We start from the raw sequence: 26,079 nt of genomic DNA on the forward strand, positions 1-26,079 counted from the left end.
AAAAGGGGTGATTAAAATGTAAATTTGTTTTCTGTTGTTGTAAATTATTTTTGGATACACTATATCATTGATGTTACAAGTATTGTTATACAGTCAAGTTGACCTTTGGCACTGTCAATGTCATCATTTACTACTGTATTTTAAAAGTAGGTTTAAATACTGTAGCACAACCAGTTTAATCTTTAGAGCTGTTAGCCAACTTTAAATGCAATCTTTAATGCTGTCGGCCACCTTTAAATGTAAGTTACCATACTAGAAATAGAATATATAATTTATGTAACATCAGTGTAAGGTTTCAGTATCATCCCTATTTGTATCTTTTACAGTGTATATGCTGATGATGCTCTCGTTCATTTGAAGAGTGAAACCTATTAGATTAGAGATTAGATTAATACTAGTTCCATGGATCATGAATACGATATTTCGTAATGATGTGGAACGAGTCGAATTTTCCAATACATGACATAATTAGGTTAATTTAACAACATACTTAAGTTAATATAACTACTTTTTTTGTGTTTTTTTATTTTTATTTTTTTATTGTTTTTTATTTTTTTAATATTTTTTTTTTCTTAATTTATATCTAAAAATTCCTCTATGGAGTAGAAGGAGTTGTCATTCAGAAATTCTTTTAATTTCTTCTTAAATACTTGTTGGTTATCTGTCAGACTTTTGATACTATTTGGTAAGTGACCAAAGACTTTAGTGCCAGTATAATTCACCCCTTTCTGTGCCAAAGTTAGATTTAATCTTGAATAGTGAAGATCGTCCTTTCTCCTAGTATTGTAGTTATGCACACTGCTATTACTTTTGAATTGGGTTTGGTTGTTAATAACAAATTTCATAAGAGAGTATATATACTGAGAAGCTACTGTGAATATCCCTAGATCCTTAAATAAATGTCTGCAGGATGATCTTGGGTGGACTCCAGCTATTATTCTGATTACACGCTTCTGTGCAATAAATACTTTATTCCTCAGTGATGAATTACCCCAAAATATGATGCCATATGAAAGCAATGAGTGAAAATATGCGTAGTAAGCTAATTTACTAAGATGTTTATCACCAAAATTTGCAATGACCCTTATTGCATAAGTAGCTGAACTCAAACGTTTCAGCAGATCATCAATGTGTTTCTTCCAATTTAGTCTCTCATCAATGGACATACCTAAAAATTTGGAATATTCTACCTTAGCTATATGCTTCTGATTAAGGTCTATATTTATTAATGGCGTCATACCATTCACTGTACGGAACTGTATGTACTGTGTCTTATCAAAATTCAGTGAGAGTCCGTTTACAAGGAACCACTTAGTAATTTTCTGAAAGACAGTATTGACAATTTCATCAGTTAATTCTTGTTTCTCAGGTGTGATTACTATACTTGTATCATCAGCAAAGAGAACTAACTTTGCCTCTTCATGAATATAGAATGGCAAGTCATTAATATATAATAAGAACAACAAAGGACCCAAGACTGACCCTTGTGGAACCCCATTCTTGATTGTTCCCCAGTTTGAGGAATGTGCTGATCTTTGCATGTTACGAGAACTACTTATTTCAACTTTCTGCACTCTTCCAGTTAGGTACGAATTAAACCATTTGTGCACTGTCCCACTCATGCCACAATACTTGAGCTTGTCTAGCAGAATTTCATGATTTACACAATCAAAAGCCTTTGAGAGATCACAAAAAATCCCAATGGGAGGTGTTCGGTTATTCAGATCATTCAAAATTTGACTGGTGAAAGCATATATGGCATTTTCTGTTGAAAAACCTTTCTGGAAACCAAACTGACATTTTGTTAGTATTTCATTTTTACAGATATGTGAAGCTACTCTTGAATACATTACTTTCTCAAAAATTTTGGATAAAGCTGTTAGAAGGGAGATTGGACGGTAATTGTTGACATCAGATCTATCCCCCTTTTTATGCAACGGTATAACAATAGCATATTTCAGTCTATCAGGGAAAATGCCCTGTTCCAGAGAGCTATTACACAGGTGGCTGAGAATCTTACTTATCTGTTGAGAACAAGCTTTTAGTATTTTGCTGGAAATGCCATCAATTCCATGTGAGTTTTTGCTTTTAAGCAAGTTTATTATTTTCCTAATTTCAGAGGGAGAAGTGGGTGAGATTTCAATTGTATCAAATTGCATAGGTATGGCCTCTTCCATTAACAGCCTAGCATCTTCTAATGAACACCTGGATCCTACTATATCCACAACATTTAGAAAATGATTATTAAAAATATTTTCAACTTCTGACTTTTTGTTCGTAAAGTTTTCATTCAATTTGATGGTAATACTGTCTTCCTCTGCTCTTGGTTGACCTGTTTCTCTTTTAATAATATTCCAAATTGTTTTAATTTTATTATCAGAGTTGCTGATTTCAGACATGATACACATACTCCTGGATTTTTTAAAAACTTTTCTTAATATAACACAGTAGTTTTTATAATTTTTGATAGTTTCTGGGTCACTACTCTTTCTTGCTGTCAGATACATTTCCCTTTTCCGGTTACAAGATATTTTTATACCCTTAGTAAGCCATGGTTTGTTACAAGGTTTCTTACGAGTATATTTAACTATTTTCTTGGGGAAGCAGTTTTCAAATGCATTTACAAAAATGTCATGAAATAAATTATATTTTAAATTGGCATCAGGTTCACGGTACACCTCATCCCAGTCTAACTGCTGTAGGCTTTCCCTGAAATTTGCAATTGTTAAATCGTTGACTGAACGTACTACTTTGGAGGACTGTTTAGTATTGCTGAATGGAGCTATGTCATATATTGTAACCAGCTGTGCACCATGATCAGAAAGACCATTCTCAACAGGCTGAGCATTTATCTGGTTAAACTTATCTTGGTCTATAAAGAAGTTATCTATCAGTGAGCTGCTATCCTTTACCACCCGAGTAGGAAAATCAATAACGGGTGTCAAATTGAAAGAACCAAGTAATACTTCAAGGTCATTTTTCCTATTACCCTCTTTCAGAGAATCGACATTGAAGTCCCCACAAATAATAATTTGCTTCCCCCTGTCTGACAGATAGCACAACAAGGAGTCCAAATTTTTCAGAAATAGATGAAAATTTCCTGATGGGGACCTATATACAGTTACAATTATAAATGTGCCTTTATTTAATTTAAGCTCACAGGCACATGCTTCTATATGTTTCTCTACACAAAACTTTTTTGTTTCTATACTTTTTGCACAATGATAACTTTTGACATATATGGCAACTCCTCCTTTCTCCATATTTTCTCTCATTACATGTGCAGAGAGCTTATAACCACTTACATTTACCTTATCCATATCAGTAACAATGTGATGCTCAGACAGGCATAGTATATCTATTTCATTCTTAGCTTCTAAATCTTCTAAACAAACCAGAAGCTCATCTACTTTATTCTTTAAACTCCCAATATTTTGATGAAATATACTTACATTATTTTTAATTATACTTTTATGAGAACCTTTCCTTATTCTAACATTTGCAGTACTTTCCTGTCTGAGTTTCTCATTGTGCTTAGGCCTAGTTCCTATACCAGTGGTCACATGGTGTTCAGAGAGGCAGATTATGTCAACTGGGTTGGGTGACTTTAATTCATCAATGGAATTACCTAGGACTGAGATACAACTTGGTGGAGATAAAATTTCTGGTGATTGGTGAAAATTTATAATTGATACCTGTGATTGGTGATCCAATGCGCTAGAATTGTGCTGTTTAATTTCTTTCCTAAACTGAAGATTTGTTTCAATCCTGACCTCTCGTAGAACTTGACATCTTTCTGTCTTACCTATCCTAAAAAAGGTGCTGCTCCAACACCTGTAACCACTGGTATTTTTCCATTCATGGCAGTGCCTCCCCCCCTTAAACTTCCTGCTATTACCCCAGCCAGTTTCCCCTTCCCTTTCCTGTTGAGATGTAGGCCGTGCCTGGTATAGTCCCACCTACTGAGATAATCAACAGGAACCACACCAATATGAGCCCCCGCACCCGATCCAAGCAGCCGTTCCAACTCCAAATTAACTCTCCCAACAGAAGAGTTCAAATGAGGCCGGTCATGGCGTCTCAGGACAGATACAAATTCAACATTGGTGTGTCTCGATGCTGACGCAATCTTTACCAGGTCACACTCTATACTGTACCCAGGATCTCTGTCGATGCTGTTCCCTGGCCCTCCCACAATAACCACGGTGTCTTCCCTGGTAAATCCTCTACAGAGTGAACCTAAATCCTCTGTCACCTGATCCAGACTAGCACTTGGTTTGAAAAAATTTGTGACCTGGTATTCTGGTCCTAATTCCTCCTGCAGAAGTTGGCCTACACCTCTGGCATGAGAACTGCCTAACAACAAAACTTTCTTCCTTTTCGATGACTTTCCTACATTCTTTTTCAATTTCCTATTGAAAGTTTGTTGTGTCCTGTCTACACCTACCTCTGCTTGAGGCTCATCAGTTTCTAACTGAAGCAACAGGTCAAACTTATTTTTGACATTCACCACAAAACTGTCAGACTTAGTTCTAGGCCTGTTCCTTCTGCTACCTGTTGCCACCTCCCACCTCTCTTTGCCCTTCTCCCTCCTTAACCTGTCCAGATCTTCCCTAGCCTGATCTAGCTCAGCCTGAAGGGCAGCAATTTTCCCCTCCTGTTCCACTATCTTCCTATCTCTGCTGCAAATCCTGCATAACCACTGATGAGCCTGATCCACTTTCCCAACACCCACGCCACTGCAGTCCCCCCAGTGAAAAAAACTACTGCATCCATCACACCAAACCCCGGAACTAACAATTCTACGGCAAGTCAGGCACTTCTCACTCATGGCAAAAATAATACTTTAGCTAGAATAAATCAATTAAATTACCGAAAATCAAAAAAGACGTTACAAGAATTAAGCCTATTCACAAATGTATATAAGCAAGTTTCTGATTTAAAATTCCGCTGTTTTTCTGAGATCTGTATTAAAACAACGAAGGTATACGCTATTTATTATATCTTTCACTCGATGGAATGAAAAAAGGACAATTAAACGAGATACTTTAACTTTGATTCTCCAAAAACGTTACGAGAATTAGGCCTATAAACAAATGTATATAGGCAAGTTTCTGATATAAAGTTACGCTGTTTTTCTGAAATCTGTATTAAAACAATGAAGTTATACGCTATTTACGGTAGTTTACTTATTTGTTACCGAGAAACTAGTTAAATTACCGTGAAACAAGAAACAAACACGTTTACAAAATTTAAGCCTAAGCGCGACTTCGCGAAGTTACGATCTTTTCGTGTTTTCTGAAAAAATACGCCAAGAAAAGTCAAACCTTTAACTGCAAGACTAAACGATACACTAATGCACGTATTTAATTTGTTGTTGGCGTTAAACTAAATTATATTCCTGTCTAAATCACTTAACTTTCTGGAAATGGTTTCTGGCGTCACTTACTCGGCGGCCATCTTGGAAATGCAAAGTGTGACATGTGGCAGTTTTAAAACTTAGTTTCAATAGTCACTCCCTCTGTAGGCATTGCCTGCTCTTACTATTGAGACCCTCTTAGATCTATAGAAATGACTGTTTCATTTTCAATGCAGTTGGGATTCTAATGTGGCTGCTGGTACATGGAATTTCTTATGAATGCTATAGGTAAAATAGTAAAGTACTTGGCAAGGGGTTATGTCATTAAGACCATGATAAAAAGAAAGAATATTGCACTTCTGAATGTTACATGTATTGTATAACAATGAAGTTGAAGACATCATAGATAAATGCCAACCCTCAACATCTTTACACAAAGGCACTGCTAATGGATGATATTCAGCTGAGGTTTAAAACTGCCATGCTTATGTCAGCATATATTGTTGCATTTCTTTTCACAGCATAGTAATATGTTACTGTGTGTATTTCTTATGTTCTTTCATAAACTTGATAATTGTGGAGTCCATGACAAATAATGCTACAAACATTAACAAAGTTGCATTCAATCCTCTTCATCCACTGATGTCAAACCTGACACCAGCTGGTTACCAAATCAGGATATTAAATTTTCACTTTGTACTCTATTGCTACTAGGTACAAATTCCTGCAATGTTACTGGGCCTATATTCGAAGGTGGTGTTTCTTTTGATGACTTTCATTACCACTATTCCGACTACACTGGTGTACTCTAACTAGATTAGCCTCACATCTCTTAAAATTACTATTACTGCTATTGTTACTTCTTCGGTAATTCTGACTTTCACTTTGACGTACATTCTCATTCCAGTCTTTGTTTAAGGCATTAAGTGTGTCTACAGAGGATAACAATTCTTCTATGGTCTTCCATCTACTTTACTATATAATACATATTTTCTAGTGTAGAGAGGTAATCACCTTATTAAGATCCTAACTAACTCCCTCTTCCTCCATGGGTTTATCTAAGTACTTTGCCCATGTCAAATGCCAGTCCAAATACCTTCTCATTGTTCCCCACATACTGTTATAATACTTTGTGTCCCACAAATCAGATAATAATTTTTCTAGGGCACTTGCTAACCAATACTTCTCCTTAAACTTTTTCTGGAGGTTGGCCCAAGACGAAAAATTCTCAGTGATCACAGTGCCCCACTCTGAAGCTTCTCCTAAAAAGTACTCTACCATGAATTCTATCTTTTTTGAGTCTTCCCTGTTTTTTGGCAAGGCTTGGTTAAACCGTTTCAGAAAATGAGTTGGGTGTACATCCCTGTCTGGCTTAAATTTCTGAAATTGCCTGGACAGTCCAGAATTTGCTCCCCATTGTATGAGGTGCATTCAAGTTCTAAGGCCTCCGATTTTTTTTCTCCGGACTGGAAAGAGATAGAAACATGCGCATTGTTTTAAAATGAGGCCGCGTTCATTGTCAATACGTCCCAGAGATGGCTGCACCGTACGGCGGCAGATGGAATTGTACCGCCAGTGGCGAGAATGAGAACTGTTTTAAATACTTAAAATGGCGATGTTTTCCTTACTTGAACAGCATGCAATCATTCGTTTTCTGAATTTGCGTGGTGTGAAACCAATTGAAATTCATCGACAGTTGAAGGAGACATGTGGTGATGGAGTTATGGATATGTCGAAAGTGCGTTCGTGGGTGCGACAGTTTAATGAAGGCAGAACATCGTGTGACAACAAACCGAAACAACCTCGGGCTCGCACAAGCTGGTCTGACGACATGATCGAGAAAGTGGAGAGAATTGTTTTTGGGGATCGCCGAATGACTGTTGAACAGATCGCCTCCAGAGTTGGCATTTCTGTGGGTTCTGTGCACAAAATCCTGCATGACGACCTGAAAATGCGAAAAGTGTCATCCAGGTGGGTGCCACGAATGCTGACGGACGACCACATGGCTGCCCGTGTGGCATGTTGCTAAGCAATGTTGACGCGCAACGACAGCATGAATGGGACTTTCTTTTCGTCGGTTGTGACAATGGATGAGACATGGATGCCAGTTTTCAATCCAGAAACAAAGCGCCAGTCAGCTCAATGGAAGCACACAGATTCACTGCCACCAAAAAAATTTCGGGTAACCGCCAGTGCTGAAAAAATGATGGTGTCCATGTTCTGGGACAGCGAGGGCGTAATCCTTACCCATTGCATTCCAAAGGGCACTACGGTAACAGGTGCATCCTACGAAAATGTTTTGAAGAACAAATTCCTTCCTGCACTGCAACAAAAACGTCCGGGAAGGGCTGCGCGTGTGCTGTTTCGCCAAGACAACGCACCCGCACATCGAGCTAACGTTACGCAACAGTTTCTTCGTGATAACAACTTTGAAGTGATTCCTCATGCTCCCTACTCACCTGACCTGGCTCCTAGTGGCTTTTGGCTTTTTCCAACAATGAAAGACACTCTCAGTGGCCGCACATTCACCAGCCGTGGTGCTATTGCCTCAGCGATTTTCCAGTGGTCAAAACAGACTCCTAAAGAAGCCTTCGCCGCTGCCATGGAATCATGGCGTCAGCGTTGTGAAAAATGTGTACGTCTGCATGGCGATTACGTCGAGAAGTAATGCCAGTTTCATCGATTTCGGGTGAGTAGTTAATTAGAAAAAAAATCGGAGGCCTTAGAACTTGAATGCACCTCGTAGGTCGGTTATTGCCTCACTGGTTAACACCATGTTAGAAGAAGTCACTTTTTTTTTCTACCTTAACCTGGATAAGTTTGAATTCTTTGCCACAAACTATCTATGCCTTTCTTCATATCATTAAGTTCCAAAGCTAAATCTGAAGAAACGTTGTTAGGGGTTACCCTCTCGGCCACTTTTCTGTCTATCATCTCTTGTACTTGTTCCTCCATACTGCTTATATTTAAGGTATCTGATGTCGCTAGTTTCTCTTTAAAATCCCTTTCCACAATATCAACTCGAGTGTTGACACACGAAATTAGCAACTGGACAAAAGGAATTAGCTTATCCTGTTTTTCAAAATTCTCCTTCGGGGTGTGCAACCTCTGATTTGCAACATTAAAGGTAACATTGCATATGGTTTGAAATGATCCTAATTTTTCGACAAGTTCCATTTCTACATTGTTACATTTATCTTCAATGTCAAATTCTAATTTTTTAGTTAAATCTTGAAGTTGCTCATCTTGTCCCTTGTTAAATTCAGTAAATAGTTGATTAATGTGAGTATTCAAAGAACTAGTGAGTTCACTCTTTAAATCTAACTTCAGATTTTCTACCTTTTTATTTAAAGAGTCAAATTCAGTCTTTAATAAAACTATATTTGCTGCTTGACTGTTCAAGGTTTCACTTTGAGCATCTAATTTTTCACTTAGAGTGGCTGAATCAGCCTTCTAGTCATCCAACTTAGCACTTTGGTCATCTAATCTAGCATTTAAGTGAGTATTTACTGAGTCTAACTTTAGACTTAGTCCTCTGATTAAATTTGCCACTTCAGTCCAGTCTGGTGTGTCCCTATTCACTATCATGGCCATGGCTAGTACTGAAGTTTGTTGCTGTTCTTGATCCATAATTTTATTGATCTTAGACCTAGTAATCATCTGAAAGAAAATTCACCACTGAGTACAATAACTATGATAACAGTTTATCATTCAACCGTCCCCTCAGCTTTTATTAAATAATTATTGGTTTTCGCTCACCCGGCATAGAGTTCTAGCTGTGTTGGTGAGCGAATGTGTAATCAGCGCTGGTGGACAGCACTGGCACTGGCGGCATCAAATGTTGGTTTCAGCGTCGTCATTGGCAAGCGGACGCGGAGTCAGCAGCAGTGAGCAAGAACTGGTGCAGTCGGCATCGGTGGCTGGTAACTGCGCCAATCTTCGTAGTTGAAAAGTTGAGGTCTTCTCTCCAGTTTTCTCCACTATTACTTTCTCACGTCTTTTACTGCGTTGCACTCGCACCTTTCTCTCATTGGTTTATTGGACTCAATATGATTACTGGAAACAGTTCTGATATCTTGTTAGGCCTGGTTGCTATGGTAAACCCTAATATCTTCGTTCCGTTTCTGTCTTTAAATTCCCGTTTTCTTTGGGCCCTGTCATGGTCACCACATTCTAACGTTTTTTGGATGACACGAGGCAGTGTGGTACTGAGGTGCAAGACTCACAGTCTCTCGCATTTGACTTATGTATTGTGTGCACCCCATCTCTTCTCTGGCTAATCAGCTATGTTGATCTCCCAAAAGCTTCTTCTCCAAAGTCTATAGTGGATTACAGGAATTTATTAAGCTACTTCTCTATTCTTGAAATAATTTGTGTACTCGTGAAACACTTTCAGTTTATTCTTGGTATATTTTCATCTCTCAACACAAAGCAACACTTACTCTTATTCACATAAGTAAGTACACTCTGACAAGCCAACTGGTGTCTTTAAATGTCAGACTCGATAAAACACAAGTTCAGTATCATAGTAACAATCCAGTAATTTATGGAGATCAAATGCATCCTGCCTCCGGCAGAGATAAGACGTGGAAAAAAAAAGTCTCTAGTCTCAAGCTAGCCCAATAAAGGAATGTGCATAGAAATTTATATTCAATTGTTCATTAGTCTTTTTTACAATCACCACAGATTCTAACACATCAAAGAATACTACATAATTATTCCCTGAGTTTTCATCACGTCTTCTGTGGCGCTGGCAGCAAACACCTGTCGTCGTCAGTGACTCGCCCTTCTTACAGTCTTCTAATAATAAACTTCCGACCTGCACATAGAAACTGGGGGATCGGTAGAAACATTCTCACTCTCCCACACTCGTACCTAAATTTTTGAGTGTTCAAGATGGTTGAAGGCCGAGTGTTTCTAGAATTTACACTGAAATTCTTGAAGCACTACAGGTTTTTGTCATTTAGACCACGATAAAAAGAAAGAACATTGCACATCTGAATGTTACATGTCTTGTCTAACAATGAAGCCGATGACATCATAGATAAATGCCAACCCTCACCATCTTTACACAAAGGCACTGCTAATGGATGATATTCAGCTGGGGTTTAAAACTGCCATAGGCTTATTTATGTCTGCATATATTGTCGCTTTTCTTTTCACAGCATTGTAATGTGCTACTGTGCATATTGCTTGTGTTCTTTCATAAACTTGAGAAGTGTGGAATCCATGACAATTTATGCTACAAACATTTACAAAGTCGCATTCAATCCTCTTCATCCCATTGATGTCAGACCTGACACCAGCTTTTTTAATTTATTAATTTTTTTCGTACAACAAAGCCACAGGTACGAATGAAAACATGAAGTTGACCATTGCATCAGGCTGAACTGAAGCCTTTAACGTTTGTGTTCACTGCTTGTAAATGTCACCAGCTGTACAAGAGCAGTTCCACATAACAACTGACAGTAATCAGATCCAGGAAAACATAGATTGTTCATTCAGTATACTAGGTGAGTATACAGCAACAAGATTGAGAGAAGAGTAACCCACACTGTTAACACTGTATTATCTATGAAAGTATGCCTCATGGTTTATCCATGTGAAATGCTGCTGGTGACCTGAGACAAGATACCAATATGCTCATCTGATCTGCTATCTCTGGAGGCTGCTAACAGTGTCTTCCTGCGATGGATTGGCTAAACTATATTGTCCTTGGACAGAGAGAGCAGAATGTGGAATGTATGGATTGGTGTACAAATATGATACATTTCCTTGATGAAAATATGACTGTGTCCTGATGGTTTATCTGATTGGGTTTTACCTTAATCTGAATCTACAATTATAGTGGGTGGGGCAAATAAAAGCGGCCTGGACGATTGGATATGATTGGACGTAAATGCATGCTTATAACCACACCCTGTGACACACACACCACGTTTGCACCTGCCACATGATCTGCACTGGTTCAGAGCATGGCATGGGCTGTATCAATGTGAGTGGAGCAGTGCAAAGGAGACGATGGTACTCACAGAAGAGAAGGTGGTGTTCACTGTGGAAATTTACGTGACAACAAAGTCATGGAAATGGTGTGGTCACTTGTTTGCTGAGAAGTTCAGTGGTGCTGAAGTGCTAGCGAAGAGTGTGATGCAACACTTAGTCCAAAAACGGCATCACACAGGATCTGTTATGAACAAGTCGTAAAAAATTCCAAAATGTGCTCACACACCAGAAAATGTGGGTGCAGTTCACCAGAAAATGCGTCAGAGCAATTTTCAACTTATGTTTTGATTTTTAAAAGTATTGGTTTTAAATAAAATTATGTTTTTGTGTGACTGTGAATGCATTCTTTATTGACGTGGAGGCCACTTTTATCTTTGACATAATAAATTAGTAAATATACTGTACATTAAAAGGCAGAAGTTGCCACTGTAGGCAACTTTGTTGCACTAATCTATTTATATTAATTAATATGGAAATTAAACATCCTAGCTCATTACAACTGTGTACCAGACTGGGACTCAAAACTGGTTGCTTTTTCTTTCACAGGCAAGTGCTTTGCCAACTGAGCTATCCGATTGTGACTCATGATCTGCCCACACAGTTTCACTTCTGCCATTACCTCATCTCTAACCTTCCAAATTTCGCAGGAGTTCTGCTACGTGCTTGTGGGGCTAGCACTCCTGGAAGAAAAGATGTTGTGGACATATGGCTTATCCACAGCCTGCGGATTGTTTCCACAGATATGGGAATTACTTGCAATTTACTGTATACTGAAATAATGAAACAAACGACGGTAATTGCTCAACATATAGGTGAGGTGTATAATATTCAATAGTCACATAAACAAGACTGTAAAAAATTCTGAGTGTTTTGTAAAAAGATTTTCTTCACACACACACACACACACACACACACACACACACACTAATGCACAACTACATTGTCCTCACTGACTGGATTATCTTGGTGCTACCATTTGACCAGGACAAAGTGTTGTGTTGAGTGAAACGAAAGGAGGGTGGGGTGAAGGGAAAGAAGGCTGACAGCTGGGCAGGGGAGACAGTACGGAATAGGATAGGTATGTAGCTTTTGTGAATTAAGTAGATGGGAACTGTCATTAATGTACATACATTGATCTCGTAGGTGGGTTGCCCAAAATTACTCCTAACCCCTGTTGCATGCCTCACCTCTCACTTTACCATTAATCTACACTCACACTTTTCTCTGTGTGGTCTCCCTCTTCTGCTGTTCTATGCTCCACCTCCTTCCCTATACTCTTTCTTTCCACTTCATTGTGTGCAACATCAACCTCCCTGTTTGTGTCAGGGTGGGCTCAGCGATGCCACATTACTATACCACTCCCCTGTTCTCTCTCCTTCCCAGTCATTTCCCTTCCTTCCCTCCATCACACCCTTCCCCACCCGACCACCTTGCTCTTCTCACTCACTTCTGACACAACCCCTCAGTACTGTCAGGCTACATCCCAGAGCGTATCCCTCTCTCAACTTCCAGCGTATCCCTCTCTCAACTTCCAGCGTATCCCACTCTCAACTTCCAGCATCGTGCTACTTTAAAGATACCAACTTAAAAAACCACTACTCTTCCCGTCATGATGCTATTTTTGTAATTTACTGCCCCATTTATGTAACTTCACTGATTTCAGAGACAACTATTGGCAGTCTATAGGCTTTCCCAGTGAACAGAGTTCTCAGCATATGGGCTTATTATACCATCCAGTAAGGGCAGTACCTCAATGACAACCTGCATTGCTTTCAGTGAGAGCTGTTTGTATGATTGTGTGCTGTAAACTTTTGCTGATTTTCTACCATTCATGTCAGCCATACATTCATCTCTCCTGCAAAATCATTCATGATAAGTGTATTGTTGTATAGTCATTGTTCACACAGACTTCTGAAAACCCTAGATTCTTCAAAAGAACTCACATGTGAAACCACAAAGTCTGTACTCCATCTGGTTCATCATAATATTTTTAGTTTTTACTGTGATTCTATTTTGAGTTTCTGACTACATTTCTTACACAGTAGTGGAATTTATTTATTGGAAATGAAGAATAATACTTAAAGTTTTGAAAAGAATGACATTTTTTTTTTGGAAGAATGCCTAAAATCAACTTACTGAGAGAATAAAGCAGTGTAATAAAATTAATTATCTTTAGATTAAATTTGAAATTCTGTGATATTTCTTTGAAAGATATTGTGTGATTCTAAAATCCTGTAAGTGACATGAAACAATTATAGGATCAAAATGTTGCTAAGGTGCAGTTGTTGTGTTTCATAAACACTGCAATTACCTTTCAAAAGTTATTAATCAGGTCCATCTGAATTTCAGCATGTTGCTCCTGTTTTAGAGGTACAGTATGGGTTAGTATTGATAATAGCAACACAGCAATTAGGACTCAGTCATACACATGGAAGCATCATGTTATAACAGTCCTCAGTGTGAAGTAATTGTTGGTATGTTTTCAATGTCACATTTATGCTCAACCATGCAAAATTTTTGTAATGTTGTCAGTGATTAGCTACTTTTCCTCCTAGAATGCAACATATTGTCATCTCACACTAACATCCTTTGTTGTCTTTTACCTAGGATCCAGGATAGCTTTGGTAGTTGACTCCTGAATAACCTTGTTCCCTGGAATCACCATTTTATTGGAAGCTGATGCACCATCTCCACTCATAATTACTTCCAAAAGCATAATGTTTGTAATGGCCTGACAGTTTATGTGGGCATTGCTGTTTAATGTCTACACTTCAGTTACTATTGCAAAATTTCTGTCCACTCACCTTTCGTCTTGTGTAGTTGTGTCCCTTTCACATAATCATAGGTCTGTTTATTACATGCATTATAACTGGAATGGGGATCTAGGATTCACTGAGTTTTCTGAATGACCCCATATTTTGCAGAGATGTCACAATATTTTTGTTGTCATGGTGCAATTTGTGCCACTCCACTTTGTTACAGTCACAACACAGTGCTTATACACAACCCAATTAGAATAAAAATGCACTATGTACATGTCTCTCTCAGTGCACACTCCTGCTCAGAGTGACCTCGTTGCCCAAACTAATGCCACCAATCTGGTGTCAAGCTATTCTAGGTCATGTTCTCAACTTGTAACCAATCTGAGGGTAGGAAAGGCAATGTTTCCTAATAAGGATGTGCTCTGGATAGCCATTCACACAGAACATGATCACGATGCAATAGGAAATGCAGTAGTTTGGATTAAGTAGTATTGCTGCACATTACATTTTCCTTAAGGACCAATTAATCACAAATAATATTACACAGGTTTTGAAAGTAAAATTTTTAACAGCTTTTGTATTTCTTACATCTGTTATCACTTTCAAAGCAGAAGTATTTGTATTATGAAAAGGATAAATTGCTACTTGCTATATAGAGGAGATGTTGAGTCACAGACAGGCGCAATGGAAAGACTGCTTTTGGCCAAAAGTTTTTCTTCCGAAATAGTCAGAAAACACGCACACCACTGTCTGACTGCCACCGGCCAGACTGGTCATGTGTGCTTGAGTTGCGTGTGTGTGTGTGTGTGTGTGTGTGTGTGTGTGTGTGTAGACTGTTTCAGAAGAAGGGTTTTTGGTCAAAAGATTACATGCTTGGCAGTCTTTCTGTTGTACCTGACTGCAACTCAACATCTCCAATATATGGTGAGTAGCAATCTATCCATTTCATAATATTGTCAGAAGTATTTGTTTGTTGATTTGCTTTTAGTTTATTACGGGTGTTAGGAGTGCATGTTAGGTGTGTCACCAGACTTTTTTTGTTTACTATCTTCTCTTAATAATATTTCATTTTTAGAGGCTATAATAGCTTTTTTTTACTTTGTTTTAGCAACTCATCTGTTAAATTCTGTTCCCAGGTGAACAGGGGCTTGTTGAAGTATCTCTCATTGAACCTTCATTCAGCGTATGTGAATTTCTGTGAGTGTGTCCCAGACCCAAGTGACCCAGACCAGTATGTCCCATCCCGCCAAATGCTTCAGTATTTACTTGTACGAACTCAAAGCTTTGGGCAGTTGTGGTGCTATATAATTTCCCAGTGCGTAGAAGCAGGAAAGTATCTTAGAGCTCGCATGGAACTTGGACATAACTGGTGGGCTGCTGTGGTTGCACTGGGAATAACTAGTCGAATATGGTAACTATTGTTGTTCACTTACACTTATATATTATAAAACCTACATCATGTTAAAAACAAAGTGTTCATTAATGAAATCTTCTACCTCTGTAATATTGTAAGTCAGATTTGCATGATATTTATCAAATTAACACTGTGAATTTGAATTTCAGTAGTTCATAAATTCAGTGTAATACTTGACTCAACTGACAAATTCTGATTTCATTGTCATAGAGTAAAGCCACAGAATTCTTAAACTTGACTGGACCGAAAAACTCCCCCCCCCCCCCCTCCCCCCCACCACTGCCACCACCACCACCACCACCACCACCACACACACAAACATGTCCTTGCTTAAGGTGCCACACATAAAGATGAGCCAAAAACTTGAGACCATCTGCGTAATAGAATGTTGTTCCACCTTAGAAATGCAGTTGTACAGGGATTCTAAATGTCATGAATTCAACGAATCCTTAATAAGTTTCCAGAGATATGTGGTACCAAGTGTCTGTGCAGACGACATGCCTCATGGACTGGTGGTTTGAAGACTGAGAGCTGAGGTGCCTGATAACCCAGAAGCATTCATCAGGTTCAGATAAGGTGAACTGGCGTGCCAACACTTCAATGTGAGTTCATTTAGTGCTCCTCAAACAACAGTAGCAAGATTCTAGCCTTATGACAGGTACTGTTATTCTGCTGGAGGATGCCATTACTGTTAGGGAAGAATAAAGTATGAAGGGGTACAGGAAATCTGCAATAATTTTCATAGTTCACAGCTGTTATGGTGCCTCAGATTGCTACAAGTCTCATGGAAGTCCAGGAAAATATACCCCATTGCTTAATACTACCTCCACCAGCCTGCATCTGTAGTGCAATGCATGTTTTGAGCAAATATTTCATGTGAATGACAATGTATACATGCATGGCCATCAATCTAATGTAACAATAAACATGATTTGTCTGGTCAGAAGATATGTTTCCATTGATTCATGGTCTAATCTTTATGATCTCATGCCCATTGTAATCATGATTCATGATATTGTTGTGCCAACTTGGGCACATACAAGGGGTCATCTGAAGTGGAACCTCATGTTCAACAGTGTGCGCTGAACAGTGCACTTTGAAACACTTGTGCCAGCACCATATTTGCCACAAATTGCTGCCTAACCTGCATTAAGGCAAGTAGGTCTCCTAAGTCTATGTTCTTTGATGAGGTGTGGGTATCAACCCTCAGATGGCCTACTCGTGGTTTCGCTGTCCCTAAACTCCTTTCTGTAGTGACCCATGTAAGATTCTACATCCATGATCCATGGCAGAAATCACAAGATGCTAGCACTGGAAGAGGCCTCTACTCTCAGATGCGCACACAGCCTCTCCATAGTGCACCATACTGGGCAGCCGACGGCTTATATAGTCAGTTCCAGCTGACCTCTCTCTGTCATATGTTGGCATGCAGCCAATGTATCTCAGACTAGTAACACAGCCACTATGTGGCAAGTGTTTTCCTGTACCAGTATTCTTGAAGTAATAAAGTGTTGTTTGTGTTGTTATCTGTTTGTTTTTGTACTCAGAACACATAGGCATCAAATAGGTCATTTCTCACATGTTTCATGGTGTGGTTGCTTTTTATGTTTGATTGTGACATTTTTCTTTTTGTGAAAGTTCTGCTTCAAACATTGATGCAACAACAGACAGAACTTCTTACAGTTGTGTGACAGGCTGTGCCAGCGTTGTTATCTCTCCCTTTGTCTCTGGCTATATTTCCTTCTCTATTCCCACTGTTGACAAGGTGGCAGAAGATTGTAAAATGTACAAACGCCATCTGCAGCAACATTTCCATGCCTTTGACAGTACGGATGTGGAGGTATATCATGCATTGTTTTTGTCATGGTGTTGGCTCCTTTGCAGAAGCCTTCTTCATTGTCTTTTGACAGTTTATGCACATTGTTGCCTTCCTATTAATGCTGTCAGATGCTCGTCGTGGATGCTAGGGTTGAATTCTACCAGTGCAAGAAACAGTCCCATCAGTCTTATCTACCTGGGCCATGACTCTTCATGGCCTTAGTTGCAACTGCCATTTTGTTATGCTCAGTCAAAAGAGGCTTATGTGTCTGCCATTGTTTGTGATGTTATAATCCACTCTGCCCGAGATAAGGAAATCTGGCAACAGCCCCTCCAATTAGAAAACACATCCCTCGTTGAGGTGTTGTCCATAACATAGTCGTATGAGGTCTCAGATGCCCCTGGTCGGCAGCTGGAAGCGTGATGTGACATCACGGTGGTGCTGGGTGGCCCAGCTACGTCCACCTAATCCAGGAATGACGACTAAGCAGCTGTGCAAGCTGACCAATCTGGTGCCCTCAGCACAGCACATAAACAGTGTTCCAGCCGCTGCTCCTTATTGCCATTGTGTGCGTCTTGTTACTCACAACATCGTTTGGGCCATCTGTCATAAGTGTCAGAAAAAAGGCCACACTGTTGTAGTCTGCACTCAGTGGCACAGAATGCAGTGTCAGAGAATATCCAGGAAGTGTTATTGTCAGGCCATTGCCGATCAAGAGTCCAACAAGCTTTTCATTGAGGTTTCGGTTCTCTCATGGCAGCTTCACGTGCTGGTGGACACCAGCATAGCAGTTTCCCTGCTTAATGCTCAAACATATTCAGACCTCAGCTCTGCTTTGCTGTTGCCAGTAAACAGACACATTAGGGATATAGTAAACAGCACTTCCCATTGTTTCATTATTCACAGCTGACATTACCTGTAGACCAGCAACTCGGTCTATTACCTTTCTTACTGTACATGGTGCTGGTTCAGCAAACCTTTTTGAGTTTGATGCCTTTCAGGCCTTTGGCTTTCCCATCATGGAATCCATACAGTTGGTATCTGCCAACGTCCCATATCAGTCATTGAAATCTCTGTGCTCCGAATTTCAGGATATTTTTGCAGAGGGCCTTGCGTGCACCACATACTTTAAGCCAACATTAGCCCGCATCCCGTGGTCGTGCGGTAGCATTCTCGCTTCCCACGCCCGGGTTCCCGGGTTCGATTCCCGGCGGGGTCAGGGATTTTCTCTGCCTCGTGATGGCTGGGTGTTGTGTGCTGTCCTTAGGTTAGTTAGGTTTAAGTAGTTCTAAGTTCTAGGGGACTGATGACCATAGATGTTAAGCCCCATAGTGCTCAGAGCCATTTGAACAACAACAAGCCAACATTATCTTGAAGCAGTTTGCTCGTACTAGAATTTTTTGTGCTTTGCAGATTCCAACAGCGCCCCACGCACAAGTCAGGGTGGAGCTGGACTGGCTTGCATCTCTCGGGGTTGTGATTCCCATTTCCTCTAGTGAATGGCCATGTCCCTTGTTATCATGATGAAACCCCTCTGATAAACTGTGACTTTTCATTGATTTTAAGATCACTGTGAATTCACAGGCTGTGCTTGACACATACCCTTTGTCATGTCTGGAAGAGCTTTTTACATGCTTAGTCAGAAGAGCTTTTTACATGCTTAGTCAGGAGTCAGTCCTTCTCCACACTTGATCTTTTTGAAGCATATCACCAGTTACCCCAGGATGAGGACTCCAAGTGTATCCTGGTTCTTAATAAGCCTTTCGGTCTGTATCAATTCCAGTGGTTAATGTTTGGCATGGCAAGTGCCCCTGCAATTTTTCATCACTACCTGGAACAGGTCACATTCAATATTCTGCACTGTTTCAGCTACCTGCATGATGACGTCATAACCAGACATACTACAAGTGACCACCCGCACTATCTCCAGACCCTTTTTGAAAAATTTCAGGCCATGGGTTGTTGCATTCTACAGAAGTCTAAAGTTTTTCAACTCTCTCTGGATTATCTGGGCCACACCATATTGTGGCAGGGTATCCAACCCCTGGCGAGTCTGGCCAAGGCCATTATGAACCTGCCACATCCCTCATCATTGCACAAACTGCAGGCTTTCATGGGTAAAATCACAAGTTACCACCAGTTCAGTACCAGGCCATCCACCATTACGTGCCCTCTGTATCTTCTTCTCCACAAGGAAGCTTCCTTTGTCTGGTCTCCACTGTGTGACCAGGTCTTTACCAAGCAGAAAGACTGCCTCAAATCAGCACCGTGTTTAGCTACTTTTGATCATAACAAACCATTGGTTTTGGCTGTGGATGCCTCACAGTAAGGCATGGGGGCACTCATCACTCATTGGAATGCAGGTGGCTTGGAGCAGCCACTGGTGTCTGCATCAAAAACTCTCAATCCAGCACAAGCCCAATACTTTCAGGTCAAGGATGTGGTTCTGGGCATTGTGCATGTGGTCACCAAATTTCATGTGCTCTTGTATGACACCAAATTCCACAGGTTGCAGTGGTGGGCCTTGTTCCTCTCCAATTACCATTATGACATCGTCTTGTGCCTCACTGGTCTCCATGCCGACACGGATGCTTTATCCAGGCTGCCCATCATTCCAGACCCCAAGTTTGATTTAGAGGAGCTTGTGTGTGTTCATTTGGAAATTGCCTCCTGCCAAGCGATAGACAGCTTTCTGATCACTAGTACCTGGGTTGCCAACGCCACACCTCTTTACAGGCAACACATCTCCCAGGGTGGACATTCCTAGAAGTTTGCAGCAGGAGTTCTTACAGCTGTTGAATGAATGTCACTGGGGTGTTTCTGGCACCAAAGCCTTGGTTTGCATACATGGGTACTGGTCTGCATTGACCAGAAGCTGGAGCATTTGGTAGTTGTGTGTTCCAAGTACCCTAGTTAATAGGCGGCTCCCAAGGCTTCATTTTCCCCATAGCATCCAGCAACCCAGCACTAGGAACACACCATGTGAAGCTTGTGTGTCCATTTCTGAATGAATTTTGACTGACTGTCATTGACGTGTTTTTGTGTTTTCCATACATAGTGCGATGCTCCTTAGCTACTACCAAAACTACCATTCAGGCTCTTTCAAAAAATTTTTCTATGGAAGGCCTCCTGATTACTCTCATTTCTGACAATGGACCTCAGTTCCTGTACCAGGCATTTTGTGATTCCTGTGTGTGGCTGAGCATTGGCCATGTTCAATCCCCTCACTTTCACCTCCACTCTGACAGGGAAGCCAAGGGTGTGGTTTGCACTTGTAAGACCCAGATGAAAAAATATCTGCAGGACTTTCCCATTGATGAGGCATTATTGTTTTTACTGACAGCCCACCAGATGACTCCTGTTGGTTCCCATAGCCCTGCTGAGCTTCTCCATGGATACCAGCTGCGGATGCTACTGCACCTCTTCCATCCGGGATCTTGCCCACTGTCGTGTTCCACTGCACCGCACTTTCCACCAGGGATGGCAGTCTGGGTGTGTGGTTTTGGTCAGCAACCCCACCAGTTATTGCAACCATAATGTGTCAAAACAGCCGCCGTGTCTACTCTCTCCACATGGCTGACTGGGAGGTATGGCACCATCAAAGTCAGCTCTGAGTCAGGGTAGGCACCCACCCATCTACCCCAGCTGCACCACCGCCTTTCGTTGATACCCCAGTCGCTGGGTGCTGCATATCTGCCAATGTTCCAGCGTCTGTTTACACCTGTGTCAGTGCCACCCAGTGAGCCTACGACATCACAGCCTCTGGCAGCAGTTCCAATACCCCTCTAGCCAGTTGACGCACCTCTTACTGGTTCAATGCCTCTTGTGGGGCCTCAGCCTGCAATGGAGTCACCTCCACCTTCCCCACTGCCACTAGAAATCACCATGGATCCTGGCTTGGACTGCTCATTGCCAGTCCTGTTGTCCTGTGCTTACACGGGGACATTATGGTGCTGAACGTGCCAACCACTTTCGCCCATATTCCGAGGTCTTTGCTGACCAGTAGCTGCTCTCCTCTCAGGCCTCCATGAATGTGGGCACCATCTCCACATTGCTGCCATCCACTTCTTGCCTGGGGAAACAGCACCACTCTGCTCCACATCCACAATCTGGGCACGCAGGTGTACGGCGCACCACAGAAGTTGCAAGACACTAGCACCAGCAGAGGCCTCCATTCTCAGAGTTGCATGCAGCATCTCCATAGTGCACTCTACCAGCTGGATAGCTTATAGGGTTGGGCCCAGACCACCTCACTGTCAGTCATATGTTGACATTCAGCTTATGCATCTCCATGGCATGTGTTTCCAATACCAGTATTTTTGAATTAATAAAGGGTTGTGTTTGCTAATATCTTGTAATCAGAACTTTTTCCATAGATGCTCATGACATTAGAATGTGAGTAGCTGACTAGCTTTCCTGTCTCTGAGATGCTGTTTCTCAGACGTCGACCCATAACGATCTTCCCCTAGTCACCATCACTTATATAGTGGATTTTGCCATTTGTTGCCCATATCATTGCTTGAATCATTCCACATTCGCCTCTGCCTCCATTACATACTAATTACACACTTTAAATTGACCTTTTCTGATCAGTGAAAGTCATGTTGCTTCGAAATGTTTACACTCATTGTCAACCTCAAATGCATAACAATATTGTACACCATAACAAGAAGTAGTCATTGAGGATATAGTGTTGATTGAAATATGGTATTTTGAATAGTAATTGTTAATATTATTCACAAAAATGAGTGAAGAGGCTGTACCTGGTTCTTCTAGTGAGTTGCCATAAACACTGTGTATTCTGATGACTCGTTTGAAAAAATAGGGTTGTTATTCATAGTGGTGCAAGAAAAATGATGTTAAATGTCATTGGGTGTAGCTGCAGAGAAAAGAGGCAGCCAATGCTACTATATCAGTTAGTAAGTAGCTAAAAGAGCACGACGTATAAGGGGAAAAACAAATGCAACCTGAGAAGGCAGCACGATTTTATAAGGGCTCATTGTGGCACACTACCTGCTCCTCCTGGTAAGAAGAGGTATGTTTCCAACATATTTCTTGTCTTCTGTGTAATGTGTGTGAAGTAAAATAATGATTTCCTGAGAAAACAAAACAAATCTTTGAACATGCTAAATTGAATTAATAAGTTAATATAATCCAGTAATAAAATTAATATTTCTGTTTATCTTTTACTAATTTATTTCTTACATTGTGTGACACAGTTCTTCAAAATATCTTAGAAATGCCTTAGGGCACTGTAACTTGGCATTTTATGTGTTCACTGATGGAAGTGACGCTCCGCAATAGAGTAAAATTATTATATGTGTGTATCTTAGGTGTGAAATACATAAACTATTACTGCCCGGTCACTTTTTATAGAAGCATAGTTGTACATTGTATGTACTACAAATGCAGTTTTACCTCATTGCAATGTATTAAGTGCAGCCAAAATTTTTAAGAATTTTTTTTCTTTTTTACTCCTCGTAGGCGAAGAAGAGGTGAAGTAATCAATGATATCAGTAAGCGAATAATTAGACACACAATTGAAGAATTTTATACCCTTAAGAAAAGTGTACCATCAGTAAATTGCTTCCAATACTGAAGAGTAAGTTAGAGTGGAAATGAAATGCTACTTCCATGAGAAAATTTTTGAAGGCTTCAAGTTAAAGAAGGTTCACAACATAGTGTTCTGGTGGTCTCGTTACTCAGTACGAAGGAGAAACACCAGAGAAGCTGGAACTGAAATTTTCTGTCTAGAGGAGACTTCGATAGATAATAACTTGTCACAAATGCTGGTGGAGTAAAGTAGTGGCTGGTATCATAGCATGGAGAAACACCCCCAGAAGGCTCATTACAGGAAGCGTCGATTCAAAAAAGAGGTTTTTAAAAGAATTACATCTCCGATTTTGGGCCAAATCCTTGCAGGAAGACTATGATGGGCAGTTGAATTTTGTGAATTTTGATAAATAATTTGAGGGAAAGTGCTTCCTAACCTCCTGCTATGATCTCTTATTCGACTGGATAATGCACCATACCATTGCAGGCAATTCGTAAAACCACCAAGTAAATTTGATCTCAAGATGATGATGATGATAAAGTGGCTACAGAATAGAGATATCGGATGCAATGATACACTCCCAGGTGACACCACCTTAGCAAAGGCACCTTCAGTGCTGGGCAGAAGAGCTTGTGTGGTCCAACAAACTCAAGGGCTGTGCCACCGATAGCATAGTTATCAGCAGGGTCACCCAAGCCAGAGCGGTCTTGACAGAGGAGCCAGACAAAGTGTGTTCCTCAACATAGGGCAGGGAGCACTTGTAAGGCAAAGGGAAACCAATCTTCATAAAGGAGTAAACCCTAAAAAAAAGACCATGCGCTTCAGAATGGGGATTGGTCGTGGGGCCACTAATTCTACACTGTAAAAATGTCGTATTACAGAACCACAACAAGAGCCTCGGATAATGGATAGAACATACAGAACACACATTCAGCAAGGAAAAAGGACAAAAGATTTGAGAGTAGTAACTTAGAACATACAAACAATGTTGAAACCTGAAAAAATTAAAGAAGCAGCTGAAGAGATCTTGAAGTTTAAGTATAGTATCATGGCATTACAAGAAGTGAGGTGGCAAGAGCAAGGGCAGATACCTCAGTATTCTCTGGTGTATGGTGGACCAGAAAGGAGATCAGGGCAGTCTGGAACAGGATTTATAATAGCAAAAGAGATTAGAAAAAGTCTTTTGAAATTTGAATGTATAAATGAAAGACTCAGCAGACTGAGAATAAAATGGAAATTCAAGAATATGACAATAACAACAGCATACGCATCAACAGAGGAAGCAGAAGAAAGAATAAAAGAACAGTTTGATGAAGACCTGGAAAGTGTATGTAGTAAATTACAAAACTACAACCTACTGCTAGTTGCTGACTTGTGGTAAATGATGATGGAGTAAAGTAGTAGCTGCTGGGGAAGCACCTCCAAAAGGCTCGTAAAAAGAGATAAAAAAGAATACATCTTGGAACAGGGAAATCGAGTGTATGTGGACCACGTGCTAGTAAAAGCATGACATGCCACATCAGTCATAGATGTATGGAGCTGCAGGGGTCCAAACTATGATACAGACCACTATGCTGTAAAAGCTGTAGTGAAAGAAAAATTAGCAGTAGTATATAAAACCAGAATGGGGAAAAAAGCAAATAGTGATGTAGCAAACCTGAATGCTCTTGATTATAAAAGCATACCAAATAAAAATTAAAAAGTCCTGACAGCCAGTGAGGTAACAATGGGAAATCAAGACATATGGAATGGGATCCATAAAGTGGTGATGGAGGTAGGAAAAGAAACACTTGGGATAAGAAGAAAGGAAAGAAATGGATGGTTTGATGATGAATGGGATAGAATGTAATGTGGGGGTGTATTAAAATAGAATGTAATGTGGAGGATGTGTAAAGAATTAAGATCTAATGCTCATAGGATGTGTAAAAAAAAAGAAAAAGGTTTGGCTGAAAGTAAAATTCAAGAGAGAGAAGAGCTAAAGGAACAGCCATCATGCAATAGGAAAGACGGGGAAAAAGACTTCAACCCACTCAAAATTCATATAAAAATAGAAATTGGAAAATAATCAGACGAACAAAACATATTGCAGAGTTGGGCAGAAAACTTTGAAGGTATGCTCAGTACCAACTAGGATTAGGTATCAGGAGATCTACAAATACAGGAGCAGGATATACGAAGGTTGAATGAAAAGTAATGCCTGCATCTTCATTAATTGGGTTTGGATGGGAATATTTTAGTAAATCAAATGCAGAAATAACCCTTAGAATGTGATTTTTAATTACCAATATTCACTTTTCCACATAATCACCAGCCAACTGGATATATTTCTGCCAACGATGCACAAGTTTTCTGAAGCTGTTGCAGAAGAAGTCAACACACTGTTTCCACAACCACAGTCTCACAGTTCTCTCAACGTCTTCATCAGAAGCATAATGATGTCCCTGCAGATCATCTTTCATAATTGGTAACAGATAGGAGTCAGACGGTGCTAAATCTGGACTGTATGGTGCATGCCGTATGGTGGTGAAATTCAGTCTCTGAAGTTCTGCTGTGGTGGCATGTGAAGTATGTGGTTTGGCATTGTAACGCTGCAGGAAAAATTTTCCCTTTTTCTTTCAGACCCTAGTTAGCTGTCATTTCAGAGTTCACAGCGTTGTGATGTAAACCTCTGAATTTATTGTTGTTCCATGATCAAGGAAATCAACATGGATAACACCATCTACATCCCAGAACACTGTGGCCATGATTTTTCCAGCTGTGTCTTGAATTTCTTTTTCTGGAGCGAGTCTTCATGTCGATATTCCATAGATTAACGTTTTGTCTTGGGTCGTAATGGTGTACCCACGTTTCATCTCGTGTCACAATTGAATGGAGAAAAGTGTCACCTTCATTCTCGTAACACGAGAGGAGTTCCTGGCAAATTTCAGGTCTGTGCGCTTTCATTTCAGGAGTCAGCACCAGGGGTACCCACCATGCACGATCTTCCAATAGCCAAGCAAAGCAATAATATGACCCACACATTCTGTTGAAATGCCGATTGTGCTTGCAATTTTTATCTGAATGATACAATGATCATCCTGAATCAGTCTGTCAACATTTTGCTTGTGAAACACTGTGGTTGCTGTCACAGGACGTCCAACTCTTTGTTTGTCATGCAGGTCAGAGTTC

General features: G+C 40.3%; 1 protein-coding gene across 1 annotated transcript in view; it reads left to right on the forward strand.

Moving 5' to 3' along the window:
- The window catches only part of LOC124622503, an 85,173-nt gene that overhangs the window by 15,341 nt on the left and 43,753 nt on the right, over positions 1-26,079 (forward strand). The window contains exon 3 of the mRNA XM_047148221.1: positions 15,261-15,535. Within this exon, the coding sequence (XP_047004177.1) occupies positions 15,261-15,535 (275 nt within the window). The remainder of the gene's footprint in view (positions 1-15,260; positions 15,536-26,079) is intronic.

The sequence above is a fragment of the Schistocerca americana genome, chromosome 7 (assembly GCF_021461395.2).
Source record: "Schistocerca americana isolate TAMUIC-IGC-003095 chromosome 7, iqSchAmer2.1, whole genome shotgun sequence".
Lineage (NCBI taxonomy): Eukaryota > Metazoa > Arthropoda > Insecta > Orthoptera > Acrididae > Schistocerca > Schistocerca americana.